This window comes from Coenobita brevimanus, chromosome 74 (genome assembly GCF_032717465.1).
Source record: "Coenobita brevimanus isolate Jiangsu-jjx chromosome 74, ASM3271746v2, whole genome shotgun sequence".
NCBI classification, from domain to species: domain Eukaryota; kingdom Metazoa; phylum Arthropoda; class Malacostraca; order Decapoda; family Coenobitidae; genus Coenobita; species Coenobita brevimanus.
In genome coordinates, this window is record NC_137027.1 from 9,122,921 (window position 1) to 9,142,545 (window position 19,625).

General features: G+C 39.9%; 1 protein-coding gene across 7 annotated transcripts in view; it reads left to right on the forward strand.

Moving 5' to 3' along the window:
- The first annotated feature begins 5,178 nt into the window (after positions 1–5,178).
- lqf (epsin homolog lqf) overlaps positions 5,179–19,625 on the forward strand; it is a 61,166-nt gene continuing 46,719 nt past the window's right edge. For 5 of the 7 annotated variants that reach the window (XM_080278509.1, XM_080278513.1, XM_080278516.1 and 2 more), the window contains exons 1-3: positions 5,179–5,287; positions 10,029–10,233; positions 17,189–17,398. In XM_080278509.1, coding sequence (XP_080134635.1) covers positions 10,159–10,233; positions 17,189–17,398 — 285 coding nt within the window. In that variant the 5' untranslated portion in view covers positions 5,179–5,287; positions 10,029–10,158. Of the gene's footprint in view, positions 5,288–5,599; positions 5,643–9,453; positions 9,471–10,028; positions 10,234–17,188; positions 17,399–19,625 lie in introns of those variants that run through there. The other 2 variants (XM_080278510.1, XM_080278511.1) reach the window with 2 other exon arrangements.

Consider the following 19,625-nt stretch of genomic DNA (forward strand, 5'->3'; position numbering starts at 1 on the left):
TTGCAGATCGAGAATAATAAATTTAACCTATCGTATACATATCTCTCGCTGATCAGGAATAACAAATCATACCTAACCCAGCCTTGCTTGTCTGGGCACTGAGACGAAAGCAGCGTCAATAGTGTGGGATACAAATGTAAAAAAGCACAAATATTCTAAGATGAGTTGTGAGATATTAGTCGAAGAAACGGATGACCATTTTACTGGACAAAAACAGTTCACAGTAAGAAGCCTACGAAATACATGAAGGTACTGTTTCTCTCTCTCTCTCTCTCTCTGTCACTCCAGGCTTGTCTTTCACTACTCCGTAAATGGTGTACAATACTTCCTCCCACGACACAATCCTCCTTCAGAGATTCTGCCTTCTTCCATATGTCTTGATCTATCTCTTCTAATTATTTCTCACAGTATTGACCTATTGCTTATTATGGTACTCACAAGCCTACTCACCCGGTCACACGTACAAATCCACATTCTCAGAACACCCATTCACACATATCCTTAATTTCTTAGAGCTACAGTAAACAAACTCGCAGTGGCACACACACACACACACACACACACACACACACACACACACACACACACACACACACACACACACAATTTATCTATTAATGTGGTCATATCTGTAACACCTATGCTTGCCATGGAGGAAGGATACACCAGCTAAGAATCTCTGAGAATGCCGAAAGCAAATGAGGACGTGCATTCAGTGTCACAAGAAATGCCGCTATAATGATTGTTCCTTTGGTGTATATGAATCCTGTTTTTTCGACAGAACAAGACGACACGAAGACGAAGGAGAACCATACGAAGAAGATATCAGCACAACCATTCTGAAACTCCACACACGAACACATCTACTGTCTTTGTACATTGCTAGTACCAACAAATTCCAATAATCTTCTTTTCTTTCCTAGCGTGGTGGACGGTATTCTTCAGGCAGTCGAAGTTATGTGGAACAACATTAAACTTTAAAATAGGCTAATCCTTGGCTCGACTCTCCCCTACTCAACTTTGTGCTACCGATAGATTCAAAAGCTTTCAGAAACTCAAAAAAGTTCATTCATCAGCTTGACATTTTTGCCTGACGAAAAAGCTTAATTTCTCATTGATTTTGCTCAGGTTCGAAAAAAAAATACACTGTTAGGTTGTTCAGATTCCTATATTATTGTGGTTTATGGGAAAAATTGCAGTTTAAATCTATTAGATGTTGCCCTTCTCGGCTTGAACAACACGTCTGCAAAGCTCAGACGAAAGTTTTGGGGAGTGGGAAAGAATCTGGATCAGTCATACAATCAGAGTGCACTGAACGAACCAACTTCACTCTATCTTCTAGCTGTGGTTTGTTAAAATGGGCCATTTCAATGACAGAAGCGCAAAAGTTTGTTAGTGAGCACAAGAATAAATTAATCTGGGGAACTTATCGCACTCTGACAGCGCACTCAAGATTTTCCTGGTAAAGACAAAATATTTTAAAAGTTGTTGGCAGGTTGTATTTCCAGCGATAAAAGTGTTTGTATATTATAAAGTTATAGTATGGTAATGGACGTCTCATTGTAGCTATGGATAAAAACAGAGGGCATGGTTCACTACTTGTTCATCATGTTTTTTTTTATAAGAGAGAGAGAGAGAGAGAGAGAGAGAGAGAGAGAGAGCGATTCCAGCTCATCTTAAGATTCCCCAGATCCTCTTCCATACCGATTCATTGTGCATAATATATCGTATCTGAACTCGAGGACTTTTTTTTTTTTTTCTTTTTACATTAGAATCTTGCCATCCCCTGACGATTTTATTCAGATTAGGACAGACTTCTTGAACTGGAGGTTTTAGTTATTGTCTTATTATATACCGCAGCTAAAAAGCATCCAAAGCCAATGACGATAAAATTCATGATTTTTCTTTCCTACCAGCCAAACTTTTACGGTCTCTCATCGTCTGTTAATTCTACTTTCTTAGTCTACCCGGTTACATGCTCAAAGAGCGTATACCCTAATCAACGCCAAAAAAAATTATAACATTTCTACATCCGGATCTGGATACCCCTCAACATCTTAAACTCTTCCTTTACCTGCTATCCACCAGATTTCATTAAAATCCGATAACGGCCATTTGAGATATCTTGTTCATAAACAGACTCGGGTGAATACATATACCCTCCGTCCAACTTCGCTGGCGAAGGTAATAAACCCTTCAATACGAGAGGCCTTTCCTAAGCTGAACCCAGATTCTGTTCATGATGCTTCTCTCAACCTTCTTTTTATAACTGGCTATGGTAGAGACAGAGATACATAGGTAGACGGATAAATAAACAGACAGACATGCGGACAGAGAGACAGATAGCTAGATAACACTGTGATGACCATCACCATGAAAGTGTATCGACGGCAACTCTCTTCTGATCTTCCATAACCCAAACACTAACAACAACAAGTAACCTACACCACATAACTATACCCCGACATTATTTTTCTGTATCACCTACTGGTTCTACTGTGTCTTCTTGAACAAAACCTCTACTCTTCCCAAGTTCCCACTAACCACCACAACCACAAAAAGAAAAAAAAAAAAAAAGCTTGCTCTAGAGAGTCCCATGCTGCACAGTGTGCACACATGAAATAATCTGACACTTCAAAATTAATCGGGGTAGCCAAAGGATTGACAGGTTGGTCGGGACCCCCTAGTCCCCCATAGTTACGCCACTACATTCAAACTCAGTCGAAGGGACCCAATCTAACCGTGAAACAATGTAACCGTGGCATAGCGTTATTCAAACCCATATTATCCGCTATTTCACTTATTTTCCCACGTTACGGAAGGTCCACGAACCTCCTCTTCACCTGCGGGGAAGTGGCGGTGTTATGCTTCCACACGTCACCCCAATAGTCTCCGCCAGCAAACGAATCCACAAACATACCCACAATCAACCCCTATCGTAATGCAGATACTTATTTGCAGGAAGAACAAGATATGTGTATAGTTTTGGAAAGCTTATGAACAGTCCTTCCCTTGTTCTGCCTGCGGAAAGAAATCACAGTTACGACAGAAAATTCATCGTAAGTTTCCTTAGGTAAGGATCCCGGGCCCAGGTATGCTCAGACAAAATCTTTCCGTAATTTGTCAGTCACGCTTACAATATACTGTATGTAGGTCACGCCTCTTGCAACCCACCTACTTCCTGCTCTGCCCACCCTCTCACCTTTTCCCGCGGGAGAGTTATTTGGCTTGCATTTCAGGGTAGCGTTCTTCCTTTACTGCATTTTTATCGTTGGTGTAGAGGGTATAGGGAATATTTTGGCTGCGTTTGTTTGTGGTTTTACACATGGGTTAAAGATAACGTTTCTGTTTATGTTTGTCCATATGTTCGGGCTGTTACTTCGGCTATCTTCCTCTCGAAACCTCGTGTATGTGTGTGTGTGTGTGTGTGTTTGTGTGTGTGTGTGTGTGTGTGTGTGTTTTGGCAGCCGCTGACAGCATCTGGTTCACTAAGTACACAAACGTCTTTAGTCAAAAGCCAAGGTCACTGAACTGACGGGAAATCCACTCCATATGGATGGTGATCCTCCATCTCAGGAGTACTCCAGTCTTTTGAGGATGAACTGCCATCAAATGTATAGTTATGTGTCTTTGGTCTTAGTTCAGGGGTCAGCTTAGAGGAGACCATACCCTTTTTACCCTAACTCGGCCTAAACTTGCCATCTTTCCATCTAGAATGCTGTTGTAACAATGAATAAGCACTAGAATATGGTGCTATACTCTTCTTACATTAACTTGGCATAAAGTTGCCGTCTCTCAATCTAGAATGCTCATTTGTAACAATGAATCAGCATGAGGATTATAAGTCACGATGGAGCACTATGGAAAGGATGTAGATTTGTAGTGCTGTCGTCGTCAACTATCGAACTGTGTGAAATAGCCCCCAAAGGATGAAACTCTGGGTCAAGTTAGGGTAAAAATAGTGTAGTCGAACTGTATGGGTTAGATATTACCTTGACATATCCCTTCGATTTTATCATGGGCAGAACTGTGGAGGGGTAAAGGAGGCGACTGATAATGCATGTAGTCCGTCCTTGCTTTCACTGGTGTTTGCTCCTGTGTGTGTTTTATAATATCTGATTCTGTGTGTGTGTGTGTGTGTGTGTGTGTGTGTGTGTGTGTGTGTGTGTTAATCAGTCCACCACCATAAGATTTCATTCACCTCAAAAGTCAAGGTGTCTTACAAGAAAGAGGCTGATAAAGGCTCTGTCTACGCTCACCAGTTCGAAGTCTCTCCTGAGCTTAATAGAATCACCTGATTGTAAAAATAATGAAATATTATGGATAACATGAAACTAAAAACCCCTTTGTCAGGGTAAGCTACTGTAAGCAGACTTCAGTGTAGTCTTCTAGGGCTTCCTAGTTTATGTCCAGTCAGCAGAATAAACAAAAAACAGCTGCCCATCCTTAGTTGCATGATGGAGATTAGAAGGAACCGTCAGGAAACTGTCAAACTGCGTTTGTATAGCCAAAGTCAGGTTTCATTGGCTGGGAGTGCGGACAATTATTTCCCAGAAAGTATCTTATGGGGTTTTACATTGTTTTATGGAAGCGACATGAATGTTGAATACAGATTGTCAGAACATGTCTTTTCTTTCCTGAAACCTAATTAATGCTAGACATTGGTAGGAGCCCGAACATCAGTGTGAAAATATCATTATTACGCGACATCCTTCTAATGCGATGTGATTTCCGACTGTGATGCAGACGTTTACAGGCATGAAAGAGCAAGGATTCATTCATTCTCCCATCCACATATGGTTCCAGAGATCTAAGCATATTTTCTAAATATTGTATATATATATATATATATATATATATATATATATATATATATAGTGCATTTATTTATTTTTTTTTATTATTATTATTTTTTTACTGTGAGTATAATGGGCAATGTAGGTCGACACAGAGCATTTCTTAAGTCAGGACCAGTGTTTATCTACAGTTTCGGCTGCTAAACGATGTCATTCCGCAACACAGTGATTACAGTCGCGTACTTTTCAATGAGTCATATCCCTGGGAACACTTTAGAATGTTTAATGCTTACGTTAAAAATCCAAGAAAGAAAACCAAGATTACTCCCGTTTTCTCTAATAGTGGACATTCCTTTCTCCTCCCTCTTGCTCATTTGTGAGTGTTCACTCAGTTCGGGCGGAAGTGCACGCCATTTTGCGTTGACGATATTAACGTTTCCGATTATCCTAGCCTGAACCTAACCCTCGAACATCTAAGAATATTGACAGAGGTAAGTAAAGAGGGAACGTGATACGGCCTCAGGCAATCGAGTGATAGATAACCGGAGGGAGTGTCCCAGACGGGGTTGCTTTATGCCTCGGATTTGTTTACGATCTGTGTCAAGGATCTAGCACCCTTCAAGTTCACCCGGGATATTGTAAACAGATAGCAAACCTTCCTGGAAATACCACCTTGTGCATGACCCAAGAGTGTACCCTGCCCCGTGCGTAGACCTCATATGGAGGAAATGGCTTCAGATGTGGCGTGTTTGATTAGAGTGTGTAGGTGTTGCAGGTCACTCGGTCCCGGTGATCAGCTGATTGTTGACTCGGACTGAAGGTGGCTAACATAACGGCGTATTTTAAGTACTTGTTCTATTAATAGTTTCTTTCTTCTCTCTGTACCTCTCATCCAGTTCATCCTTCTGTCCTACTGGATTAACAAATACTATTTCATTCTTACTGTACTCTTTCTTGAGGTTTTAAAAGGGTACAGCAGTTGATGGGTAGTAGTTTCATTCTGACGTGTTGGTTTAAAGATTTTAAGAACCCTTTTTGTATTGTTGCATTGTCGAAGGTTCATTCATACCCTTTGTACTAATAAGATGGGGATGTAACAGGATGCACTAGTTCATGGGTAACTGAAGAATCATTCAGTGTAGCCTGTTGTAAATACTGTTTTAAGTTTAAGACTTGGGTGACAATTTATAATTAAAGGAAATTTAAGAAGAGTTAGTTATTGCTTCATGTGCCATTTTGTAGATTTGAGATGCAGTTTTAATTTCACTTGCATTGAATGAACTGTGTAGATGAAAACTAAAATGTGTAATGTGTATTATTTATGGAATAGTCAGCTATGCAGTAGATATAATAAGTAGCCTAACAAATAAGCTTTTGAAATTGTGTATTTTTTACTATACAACCTTTTAGTAAGATAATGACTTATTTCATAGGAACTTGATGTGGTTCATTTTTTCTAATGTCAGAATACTCACTTGATGTAGTGCTGCCTACTTCTTCCTTAGTCTGTATCATTCTTTTTCTGTGCCTGCCCTCCTCTCATGCTATTTCTCCCATCTTTCCTGTCACTTCTTATTGCGTTTCTTTCCTTTACAGGTAGCTTTACATTGAGTGACAAGCCAAATGGTTTCCTGTAAGCCAAGAAACCATTTACAACGCTGGGTGGTAACCACATAACCAAACCATACGTGCTCCCTACGTGTCAACAAGTGGGTTGGTGGAGGGTTAGTGCCCCTCCCCGTAAAACAAATAACTCAGAGTCAAATGGCCACCCCTTAGATAGATAGAATATTAGAGAGCTGACATGAAAAAAAACAAATCACTTTGAAAAGACTCAAACAGATAATGGTATTTTCAGAACTATAATTACTGCTACTCCATTGCTCATGTAGTATGGTATATTTATTGCTGATCATTTTTGTTTTGACAGCTTATTCAGCACAGTACATATTATATATTTAGGCAAAGCAGTAAAGGTATGTGCTAATCCTAAAGTTTCTTTATGGGGTGAACATAATTTATTGACATAATGTATCTCATTGTTACTAATAGCTTTCTTTGTGCTTAATATTGATTATGGCATGCTGAAAACCCAGTGAAAATGTGCAGAATCCAGTGATGTAAAATGAGCCAAATGTCATGTCCAAGTGAATGGTACTGCACTTGCCACGGTATATGCACAGAGCTTGAGTTTTCCATATAGGGTCAGTATTGTTTAGTTATATATTTATTTTGCTTGGCTACTAATGCATTTTTTTTGTATGTGATATTGCTGAAGCCAATACAGTAACTTATGTAAGGAAAAGTTGTCCAGGGATATGAGGATCAGGTTGTGGATGCTCTGGTCACACTTTTTAGTAGTACTAGTAATAGTTGCGACACCAGTTTCATCTGAATATGAGCCCAGCGGACTTAAGGCTGAAGTTGCTTCCCTCCAGTAGTCCACCATCTCCCTTTTTGGGGAGAAGGAGTGTATTTGGGAATGGTTGTATAACCAGACAGCCAGCTGACTGGTAATTGTTGGTGTCACCATGGAAAAGGAATAGTACAGAAGATGGACACAAGGATGATTCCAAGCTTGAGAGAACTGTCAAATAAGGGGAGATGGGAGAAGTTAGAGTTACCAGTCTAATGCAAGAGGAGAAAGATTTCATCATGATGTTTAAAGGAAGATGACTGGAAAAAGTGGATAGAGATGATTGTTGTTTGAAAGGTGATGGAAGGATAAGAGGTCAGGAAGAGTAGATATTTCCAAAGGATGTAAAAACATTGAAGATATGCAAATAGGAGACACCAGGCCCTTGTTATACAATGAACCAGTATGCGATGAGTTGCTTATATGGTGACAAAGTAATTAGGACCTTTTTTGGATATACCGGTACTGTGCAGTACAATAGAATTTTCACACGTAGCTACAATGATTATGATCATGTGCAAAGCCTGACAGGTTGATATATGATCGCTATTTTTGCTTAAATGATCTCCCTTACCCAGGTCTATAGTCATTTGTTTGTTTCAGGATAGCATTTGCACTTGTCTCTTGGTTATGTTAGTTGAAGATGGAACAAGAGTGTGGTGTAGTTGAAGCTGCAAATGAAGTGCTGTTAAATGAAATTACCAGTTTAGGTGAGTTAGAAACTTTTTTGTAGATTTTATTAGGTGGGTGACCTTTGACCCCAAAACATATGCCCATTGAACCTGTGTTGTAATTGACTGTCAAAAAATCATTATGCAATGTACGGTATTTTTTTTTCAAATGCATCCTTATCGTGAAACGAGGGTGCACTATATTGCTATTTGAAACGTTTTGAAAGCGGAGGTGGTGTGAGCAAAGAACATCATTGTGTTAAAAAATAGATCCTGTATAGGCTAGTACATTTAGATACTGTGCATACACAACAGAGAGGTTAGTGGTGAGTGCGTCATGACTGAAGGAAGGAAGTGCTGGCCAGTGTTCCTTGTTTGGTATTTTTAGGTTAATCCATTTAGGGTCACTTGTGGGGTTTGGGAAAATAAGATGAAGAGGACATTGGTGTGCTGAGAGGACAAGTTGCATTGGGATCGTTGGGTGTAGCATTGCATAGCTACAGTACCGGTAAGCTGTCCATTGTCCAATCGTTTTTTTAGCCCCATTAAGCATAATAATGGGACTCTGCTACTCAGTCCATGCAGTGGAAGTTAGTGTGACCCATTTTTTGTTTCTGAGCAAAGTTACTGGTATGTGAAAAATGAGCTCAACCACACTGCTGATTTACTCCTCAAATAATTTATATTCAATGAGCATACCATCCATATTGAAACTGTAAACTGTATAATTCATTGTACAGTACTATATTTGACACTGCTTCTGTTATTTTTAACACATTGTTTTAAGAATACTGTCATAACTGCTGCAGTTCCATGAAAATCAAATGAATTTTCATAGAATATGGCAGGGAAACTTTTTTCTTATGCTTTTCACTACAGAGTTTGCTTGGTTTAAATTTGTTATTGTGTAGCTCAGATTTCATTTTCCTGTATTAAATGCTTCTCAGTACAGTATTAGTTAGAGTAAATGTGTTATTTTGTATGTCAGATTTCATTTTCCTACTTTGAAGCTGTCTTAAAATGTGACAGATGATAGTTCAATGTCATAAGTGGTTGAGACAGACAAGTGACCATCAGGTGAACAAGGCTGATGCTGAACTTGTGAGGATGAATCCTTGTCTTTCAAACAATGTATAAAGCAGTCACATTATTCTGATAATCGTTTAAGAAGATCAGGACATGCACCATGGGAATATTGTAGTTTACCTTGTCACTGGCACTGTCAGATTTGTGTAGTTTTTGCTGGCTACTTCCTGACAGCTGCTTTCAGCAATGGAAATTCATAGAAATCAAAGTGGACCATAAATGTTTCATGTGGTCATCCTCATGTTAAATGTCTTGTCTGAGTTGCCTTGCTCAGGTCCCTTGTGCTTCTGATTGGGCAGTTAAGTATTAGGTGATGGATTAATGGATAGTTTTTCTTTAGGTAGCTAATAGTAGTGTGCTTCTTTTCTTACCGTACTGTTTTAAGTGGAAGAGTAAGGCAGTGTGTTGTGATGGTAACCATTGTGAAGCCACACAAGTGATGGCAAGCCAGGCTGCTCAGTCTCTCACAGGTAGCCACAGTACAGTAGTGTGGTAGATCTGGTGTGTCTCTTATGCTGTGATTTAGAAGTTAAGGTGCTGTGTATTAAGTGATGAAAGCTGTTTTCTTCACTTACAGGTAGTCTTGTACATCTAGTGTGCCTCCTTGCTGTATTGCTGCCATGGAAGGTGCTGTATATGGGGGAGAGGGAAGGTTGTTAGTCTCTCATGGGTACCAGTAGTTCTACTGCTACAGTATATCTGGTGTGCCCTCGTACTGTGAAGGTGCAGTATGGGGAGAAGTGAAGAATTTACCTTTAGTGAATTGGATAATAAAGGTTATTTGCCACTGTGCATTGGCTACTGGCATTTAATGTGCACCTACACTAGTACCATTGCACCAGCTCTGATAGCCCTATCCTTTCTTCAAATGGGACAGTAGGTGTTAGTGCCAAAGTGGTAACATGTGAAATTATCTAGGAGTGAGGCATATAGACTAATAGATATCATATAATGTAGCTAAAGTGACCCTGTTCACACTCTTATCCACTAGAGAACATAAATTGTTTCAGAGATAATAGATAATTTAAACTGATATATTTTGGTGCATTTTCTTTACAGATTGCCAAGTTGGCCTGTATGATCTGGGAGTGAGGCGTAATGAATATAAAGTGACCCTCTACTGTCACGCTGCCATCCACTAAGCCTCCCCTAAGTCTTTGAGTCATCAGACCACACACAGCCTCCAGACATGGCGTTGCAGATGAATGTTTCAGGCTTACGCCGAAATTTGAAGAACATAGCTCACAATTATACAGATGCACAGGTACAGTTATGCCATTGCATTTGTTACTCAGTAGTGTTAAAAGTAAATTCTGCAAAGGTATAACTTGACAGATAATGGTGTAGGAGTAATCCAGTCTTTGTAATGCTGCATAGTAATTGTACATTATAAGTAGGTGGAAAATATTAGTTGTCTTTTGGGTGTATCTTCGTTTTGTTTCGTTTTTAAAGGCTCCAACGTGCTTGCATGCGTCAGCCTTGGTCACCTAATGGCAGCTTTCCACGCTGCACGATCCATTGCAGCCTCCCTGTCCAGTCCCTTAACCCTGAGGTCACACTTAATGGCCTCATCCCATGTCTTTCTCGGTCTACCTCTCATAACCCCACCCCCAATATTAACACTTCTCACCTTCCCCACCCATTTATCATCCCCCATCCTCTCCACATGTCCAAACCATCTCAATCTACCTCTCCTCATCACAACACCAATACACTCCAGTCCCATCCTACCTCTCAACTCTTCCATCTTAAACTCAGCCCCACCCGGACCTTGCACGCAGGGATGCACTACGCATCCGCCTAATCATTGTCATTTCTGTACGTCTGAGCTGGCGAATATCCTCCTCCTTGACTGCCCAGGTATCACTACCATACAGCATTACACTCCTAACTCATGCTGCATACAAAGACCCCTTAGCATGTAGGAAGAGCCCTCTCAATGCCAGAAGAGGCAAGAGCTCCCCGAACTTCTTCCAACCACTTCTCACCCTAGCCACAGAGCTAGCTCCAGCCCCACCTCCAGCACACAACATGTCTCCCAAATAACAAAACTCTTCCACACGCACAAGAGCTTCACCAGCAGGTTCAATCCTTTCATGCCTGACAATCTCCACCTGCTCTCCCCGACACGCCGTACACATAAAATCAGCATTATCTAGCAGTCCACCTCTGATACCACTGCATCTCTTGTGCACCCATTTATCACAAACACCGCACAAGATAGAATTACTTCCCACACCCTTGTGGCAAACTGCACATGGTCACTCTCCCTCGTCTTTGACAGTACCGCCACCAGATATCATCACTTTTGTTTTATCTGCATTTACCCTTAAGCCCTTGTGCCCCATACCATCTCTCCACTTCCTAAACCTTTCCTCCGCCTCCCTTTCGTTCTCTGCAATCAACATCAAATCATCAGCATACAACATCTCCCACGGGAGTCCGTTTCTAAAGTCATATGAGAGGGCTTCAAGTACCATGATAAACAACATGGGACTCAAAACTGACCCCTGATGCACACCAACATTCACGAAAAACTCATCACTCAAATCTCCACCCACTCCTACCTGGGTGCAAGCACCCACACACATAGCCATAACCACCCTAACCAGCCACTCCTCCAAGCCAAGCTTTCTCATTGCCCACTTCACCACCTCTCCAGGGACTTTGTCAAAGGCCTTTTCCAAATCAACAAAAACAAAATACAGATCCCTTCTCCCTCCAATATATTTTTCCTGAAGCTGTCGAACAGTGAATATGGCATCAGTGGTCCCCCTACCTGACATAAACCCAAACTGCATCTCATCAATATTCACCCTTTCTCTAATCATACCTTCTAAAACTCTCTCCATTACCTTCATTATCTGATCTAAAAGCTTTATACCTCTATAATTTCCTCTTCCCAGGGCATCACCCCTCCCTTTATACATATTTACAATTACACTCTTCAGCCAATCATCTGGGACAACACACTCATAAATAATCATATTTATCAGGCCAGTGACCAACCTCACCCTGGTATCTCCTGAGGCCTTCAGCATTTCGGCAGTCAACCCAGACACAACCGCTGCCTTCCCCACCTTCATCCTGCCCATTGCCTCACTCATAGTAGCAGCATCAATCAAAGGCCAAGGGCCAAACACTGGATCTGCTGGCTCCAAACCTTCCCTGTCCCAGTCAAACTCCTCATTCAACAACTGGCTATAATGCTTTCTCGATGCATCTTTAATATTCTCACTGTTCACCACTACCCTTCCTTCATGATTCTTCACACACTGCTCACCTATAATATCCCAACTATCCCTCTTCATCTGATTTGCCACCCCAAATATCACATTCCTCCTTTCCCCATGATTTAGGTTATCAAGTAAATGTCTCTGACTCAGACCTCACCCTGTATACCTCTCTTCTAGCCCCGCGCTTGGCAGCCAAGTATTCCTCCCTGCTACCACCCTTCTTCCATTCCCGGAAAAGCCTTCTTCTCTCCTTAACTGCAGCTTCTACACCCTCATCCCACCACCAAGTTACTTTATGTCTTGGTGGTCCTCTTGTCCAGCCGCATGTTACATCAGCAACTCTCAAGAGAATGTTCTTGAGGGCTCTGCACTGTTCATTAACGCCTCTGTTTACAGCACCCTGTTCTGCCACCACTCTCCTCATCTCGCTGTAGAAGGCATCCCTTACTACTTGGTTTTTCAGCTTCCATATTTTCCTCCTAGGTACATCAGTTCTCTTTTTCATCACTCGTTATTTAGGCACCATATCACAAATCAATAGTTTGTGCTGCTGCACACACTCCTCATTTCCTATAACTTTAACATCCCTCACTAACCTCCTATCTCCTATCAACCCTCCTAACCAGAAAATAATCTATCTGACTGCTATTTCCCCCAGACTCATATGTAATTAACCTACTCTCTCTTTTCCTAAAATATGTGTTGCACACAATCATGTCTGTTGCCTCCCCAAACTCGAGTATCCTTTCCCCTTCCGCATTCCTTATACCATACGCACATTTATGTATACTTTTGGTAAACTGCATATGGGTGAGGGGTGTAGGCCTGAGGCATAGAATTGGGGGTTTTGGGATGGGGGAGGCTTATTATGTACGGTACAGTAAGATCTGATTGAGGGAGTGAGGGGTTGCATAGTGTTTGGCTGTGGTTGATTGCATGTTACCTTGAAATGTAACGTACTGATAGGGTTAAGATGGGAAGATTTCATGGAGAGGTTTGGCCGTGGTTGATTGCATGTTGCCTTGAAATGTACTGATAGGCTTAAGATGGGAAGATTTCATGGAGAGGTTAAGATTATGCAGTACTCTTTATACTCTATATACTTATTCATTTTTCTTCCCTGTGGATATTTTTTAATGCTATACATTGATTACATCATTGATTACAGTATGGTACGTCATGGCCATGACAGTGTTGTATTTGCTGTACAGTATTTGTAAGATTCTGTACTTGAAAAGGTACCGTAGCAGTCTTTGTAAGGGATTTCGTGCACAATTAACTGACTGATATGGATGTGCTTATTATGGCTAATTAGAAAATGGACGTTTGATGTGAAAAATAGAATTCCAGAAAGTTGAGTTTTAAATAATGTTACCAACAGCAAAATACAGTTTGGAACCATTACAGAATGAAAAGGCATTCATGTCTTTGTGATAGAGATTTCAGAATGTAGCTACTGTTTTTATCTTTTTAAGGTTGGATGTATAGCATAGTACAGTTTTCTTGGAAGATGATATCTGAGTGCTCTGGGAATCCCTAGCCTGAGATATGTTTCTCTTGATTCTCTTCTGCTTTTCCCAAGTTGAGTCAGAAAGTGGGATGTGTTGTTTTTTAACGTATGCTTTATTTTCAAAACATGTTATTGACCAACTAAATGATTAGTTCAAGTACGTTTGAATCATATGGAAATGTATTTGCTCTAGTACTGTCTCCCAGTATGTGGGTGATCCTCATTGGCTTGTATAGTACTGTATATCTATCTGTCTATTGCCAGATGCTTTAATCCTGTAAAGGATGGCCACAAGCAAATTGCCTCCTTGTCACCCTGTCCCCCACCATTTCATTGCCCTGCTCCCAGTTGACACCTCCCTCTCTCATATACCTCACCACTTTATCTCTCCATCTCATCCTTGGCCACCCCCTTCCTGCCCCCCCCCCTCCACCTCACTCACATACACTCTCCTCATCAGTCTCTAACCTCTCCATTATCATCTCATGGCCAAACCACCTCAATGTGTTTCTCCTAATGCTTCCTATCACATCCACACCCGCACTGCAATGCTCCTTCACTTCCTTATTTGTCAGTCTGTCTCTCCATGTGACTCCACATGCTCCTCTCAAATAACTCCTATCCACTGCTCTCACTCTTGACTTCTGTCTCTTCAACAAGGTCCAAGCTTCACTTCCATATGTTAGAGTTGGGATCACAATACTGTCATGTAGTAGCTTTTTCACTTCCTTGCTCACTTCCCTGTTTCCTATCACTGCTTTCAAGGAACCAGCAACCTTTCTTCCCTGTTGTACCCTTTCAAGCACGTCACTCTCTAAACTTCCATCCTTACACCTCACACTACCCAGGTACTTAAATGCACTCACATTTTCCATTTCCTTCTCATCCAGCCTCTCTGTACATTCACAGGCTTCACTTCTCTTGATGACCATAACTTTACTCTTCCCTACATTCACCTATAGATTCTGTTTCTTACACACACTCCCAAACTCATCCACCAAGCCTTGTAGCTCCCCTTCGTCTTCAGTTAACAACACAGTATCATCTGCAAACAACAGTACAGGAAGTTTCCAAACACTGCCCTCTCTCACTAGGGTCGCTCCAACATCCACCATCCTACCTTGTATCTCATTGTATAGTATATGTTTCAGAATGATTTTCTAAATCATCACTGTTTCATTAAAATTAGTTGCTTTTAGTTCCTTACATTTTTTTTTTTCTGTCCAAAGTCTTTCCATGTATTTTGAAATACTGTGCATTACCCTATTCATGTCAGTAATTAGCAACTTAAAACTGACCAGTGCAGTTTTTTTTTTTTTTTTTTTTTTTTTTTTTTTTTTTCCCCATAAAATCTCTTGTGACCCACACCAATCAAAGCCATCTTCTATTTGCAAACACTTTGTCAGGTTTCAAGATCCTTTCTTTTCTTCATCATTGTACTAAATTCCTTTAAGCATTGTATTGCTGTAATTTCTCATGAATGTAATTCCCTTCTGAATGAGACTGGTAATGAAAATATTTTTTTGTTTCGTATTCCATACAAGTTGAGCGGATTACTGTACTACATTAGTCCATCCATCCATCATGCAATCCTGTGTTGTCCCATGAAGGGCCCAGGAGCCCGGGGCTAGGCATTTTGGCTCTGACATTTAAGATGAGAGTGAACTGCATTAGTACCTGTAAAAATAAATAGTCCTAATGTAAAAAACATTGAAAGCACATAGTCATGTCCTTTGCATTTTTTCCAGAAACCCTCTCCAGGGATGGTCTGGATTTGGTATCCTTCAGCTTATACAGTTATTGTAATTGTGTGACTTCATGAAAATGTAGATTGGATAGCTGAATGAGTGGAAATTTTCAGCCAGATTCATACTGTATATCTGTTAGTATAGCAGTGACATTTTACTAGTAGTTCATGATTTGATACAGCACAGTAAACCCTCGCTATACCAAACCTTTTTTTAACGAGTTTTGGTTTTAGTAACCCTTTCGAGCTGGCTGAACGTTATGTTCATGTAATGAATTTTGTTCGATAAAAGAATGGATGCGTGGGAAGCACTGACTTGCGTGCTGTTCCCCCCCCCCATAAACACTTCTCTGCATCCTACAGTATGCTGCATCAGTCTGTTGGTGACCAGCATTGTGAGAGGAGCTATAAATAGAGCAGTTATTGAGAAAAAGATCCATTTAGACCTAGCTGTATATTATTGTGTACAGCTGAATGATGCTGTATATACTGTATAACGATCTGCACCTGGGAAGTTACTGAACAACATGGTGTTTGGCCTTAATGAACTATCAGTTTTAACATCAAGGGTCTGGTATGAATTAGTTAATTGTATAACCAGATAGTTAGTATGCACGTGTTGAAATGTCATTTAGCTCATCTTACAGTAATGTACAGCATTATGAAGTGGTTGTACAGATTTCTTTCTTCATGAAGTGGTATGTAATATACCAGGTGCCCAAGGTAGAATGGGCTTTACAGGGAAATTACCAGGATGCTTTCTCTAACATTTTATTTCTTCTACTACATCTTGACATTTTGTTCAGTCCTAATTAGTCATATTCAGTCCCACAAAACTGAAAAGTAATAATTCTTTGCCTAAGAAACAAACTTAAACATTTAATTTCTTGTTTTGCATAACATCAACAATCAGGCATGTTAATTCTTCTTCAGTTATGTCTTAACAGTATAATACATCATTCCTGTATTTTACTACAAGCATACTTCACAGGATAACACGTATTTAAATAAACTGTAATACTGTACCTTGGTCACCTCTTAGCATGGCCCATGAGTCCATGGTGTTTGTTATGGTAACGGCAACATGGTGGCCCATTCACACAAGACAGATCAAAATAAATCTGGATTTGTTGACAAATTACAAACACGATCAAAGAGTTGACATCTTTTGCACGGTGTTACTAAACTACAAATGTAGATATATTTCTTATTATTAATATGTACAGTATATATAATGGCATGGAAATAGTGAATATGACATTTACTTTGCAATTTTAAGTAATTGTTTGTTAACCAGTTTTCATGATGTGTATTGGCCCACTTGTACCTAACCAAACATGATAACATTTTAGTCAGACAAAGTTTACACTTCTCACTGATTATTTGTGACCCACTCATCAAGCATAAGCATGCAGTAAATGTGGAAAATGACCGAAAATTAACAATATTTCATACAGCTCTTCGGGAATGTACAACGCAGTCTACTGATAAGCATTCCTGGAGTGTTATATGCAGCTGAGAGGCTAATGAAGATGACAGTGGAAGAGTAGTGTTGTAGGTTGTGTTGTTTTTTATGTAAGTTGTGTATTAAGTGAATGTTTAGTAGTTTTAAGTGGTTAACCATTTGTTAGTGAATATGGTGGTGGAAGAGCTTTATTGTAGGGTGTGTGTGTGCACATTATATATAAATTGTGTATTAGTGAATGTTTTGTTTCACTGTACTCAGATCAAAGTTCGTGAGGCAACTAGCAATGATCCCTGGGGCCCATCCTCCACACTCATGTCTGAAGTAGCTGACCTGACCTACAATGTGGTGGCCTTCACAGAGATTATGCAGATGATATGGAAACGACTTAATGACCATGGTCGCAACTGGAGACATGTATACAAAGCCCTTGTCCTCTTGGAGTACCTTATTAAAACTGGCAGTGAAAAGGTAAAAGTTTGAGTAAGAAACTTACCTTTTTTATTGTGACAGTATAATGAATTTGTTCATGTGTACATAATTTTGAACATTCCTATGTAGCCTTGGCAGCCTTACATTTACTGTTTGATGAATATCTTTTAGTATTCTCCATTTTTTCATTCATTCATTCATCATCTAATCCTGTGTTGCCCCATGAGGAGCATAGGAGGTCGGGGCTAGGCAAGTTGGTCCTGACATTTAAGACTAGAGTGACCAGCATCGCTCATCCCTGAGTGGCATTATGCAATTAGTAAACCCCAACCTCCCCATGGATCTAAACCCGGACCGGTCTCAATCCGATTGGAGCGCCTTAATTACCCACTAAACCACCAGGCGCCATAATTTGGTTATATGGGTACCACCCAGCATAGGAAATAGTTTCCTGCTGTACAAGAAACCATTTGGCTTGTCATTGTAGAGTCACCCATAGACAGAAAGAAGAGGAAAGAATGAAGGAAAGACAGACAGACAAGATTAAGGTAGATAAGAAGGAAGGAAGGGAGGAAAAGACAGGAACCCAGTAGTAGCACTACATTGAGTGAGTGGATGGTGAGTGCCCTCACCCATCACAATTTCTATATTCTGCCTTTGTCAAATAGCTCAAGCGCATGAATCCACACCCACTAAAGCCAAAGAGCAGAAACTTTGTTGTGTTTGTGCCTAACCAACAAATGTAATGAAGCTTGGAAAGTACTGTAGCACTAGAGAAGTGAGACACAACTGGATATTTGTTTCTCAAGTGAGTATTGCAGAAAAATCAGTTAGCCTTGTTTTAAATCTCCACATCCCCTGTAGATATGGGAAACTTTGAATGATCGTATTTTATGCATTTATGTCAACGTTGATATTGAACTTTATATCAGCCCGACAGCTGGTGGGTGGAAAATTATGTTAGCACAAGTTATATTTTTAATGCATTATCATTGATTCATGTATAATTTTTTTTTTTTTAGTAGGTAATGACAGTGAATTCCATAAGATTGTTTGAAAAGCTTTCAGATATTTGGATTCCAAAATACATTGTATTCATTCATAGTTATTGATACCAGTACCGTAAAACACTGTAACTTCGGACAGCACCCAAACTTCGGACGTTTTGAAAAAAAATGTAATAATTGAAGTTTATTGGAAGAGAGTGCGATATTTGCAAAAAATATTGATATGGGTAGGTAGGGTAATCTTTAAAGATTATTATGTATAAGTCCTATTAAACTAGCTTGAATATGTGTGGGTGAAAAAAATTTATGAATCAAATGGTAAAAAAAATCGACATTTTTTAACCCTGCAAAACTTTGTTCACACAGAACAAACGGTTTCAATTGTAAGAACATAATTAGTACGATTGTATGTGGAAAAGTGTTGTAAGTACTGGGCAGTAAACTATTTTAAAATACTGTATATACATGCACCATCTTGCTATGACTGTTTTAATGAATATCTCTGTATTTTTCAAAAAAAAAATTCCTAAATTCAGACAGACAAATTACTGGAAAAATACAGACAATATGTGTGTGTGTGTGTGTGTGTGTGTGTGTGTGTTTTACAAGCACAGGCCTCATAGGAAAGAGTGTGTGTGTGTGTGTGTGTGTGTGTTTTACAAGCACAGGCCTCATAGGAAAGAGTGTGTGTGTGTGTGTGTGTGTGTTTTACAAGCACAGGCCTCATAGGAAAGAGTGTGTGTGTGTGTGTGTGTGTGTGTGTGTGTGTGTGTGTGTGTGTGTGTGTGTGTAAGACTAAAGTGTGTAGCTCGTTAATACATTCCATGGTGCCTTCATAACATGTGCCTGTGTGTGCGTGTGTCTGTTGATTTGTGTGCGTGTTAGTGGGTGTGTGGGTGTCATTGGAACCAGTAAGGAGTGTTTAACATTATATTATGTTATTTCATTATGCATTTGTTGAGTCAGTGAGGTAGCTACTTGATAATTAAGTGAAGTTTTGTTTAGGAAAAAGAGATCAGTTCCCCTTACAGTTTGGAAAATATGCAATGCATTTTTATATAATTTTTTCGTCTGAAAAAGTTTCTGAAGAGTTCTTAGTTATATTTATGGCCAGATTACCTCACTACAATGTGATATGATGCATCTTAATGTGATTTCAAATTATGAGCTCAAAAAAGAAGATATGTTTGGATATTTCTCTTTATATATGTATAACTTGGGCCACGAGTGCCCAGTATTTTTTTTTACATTGTTTAAAA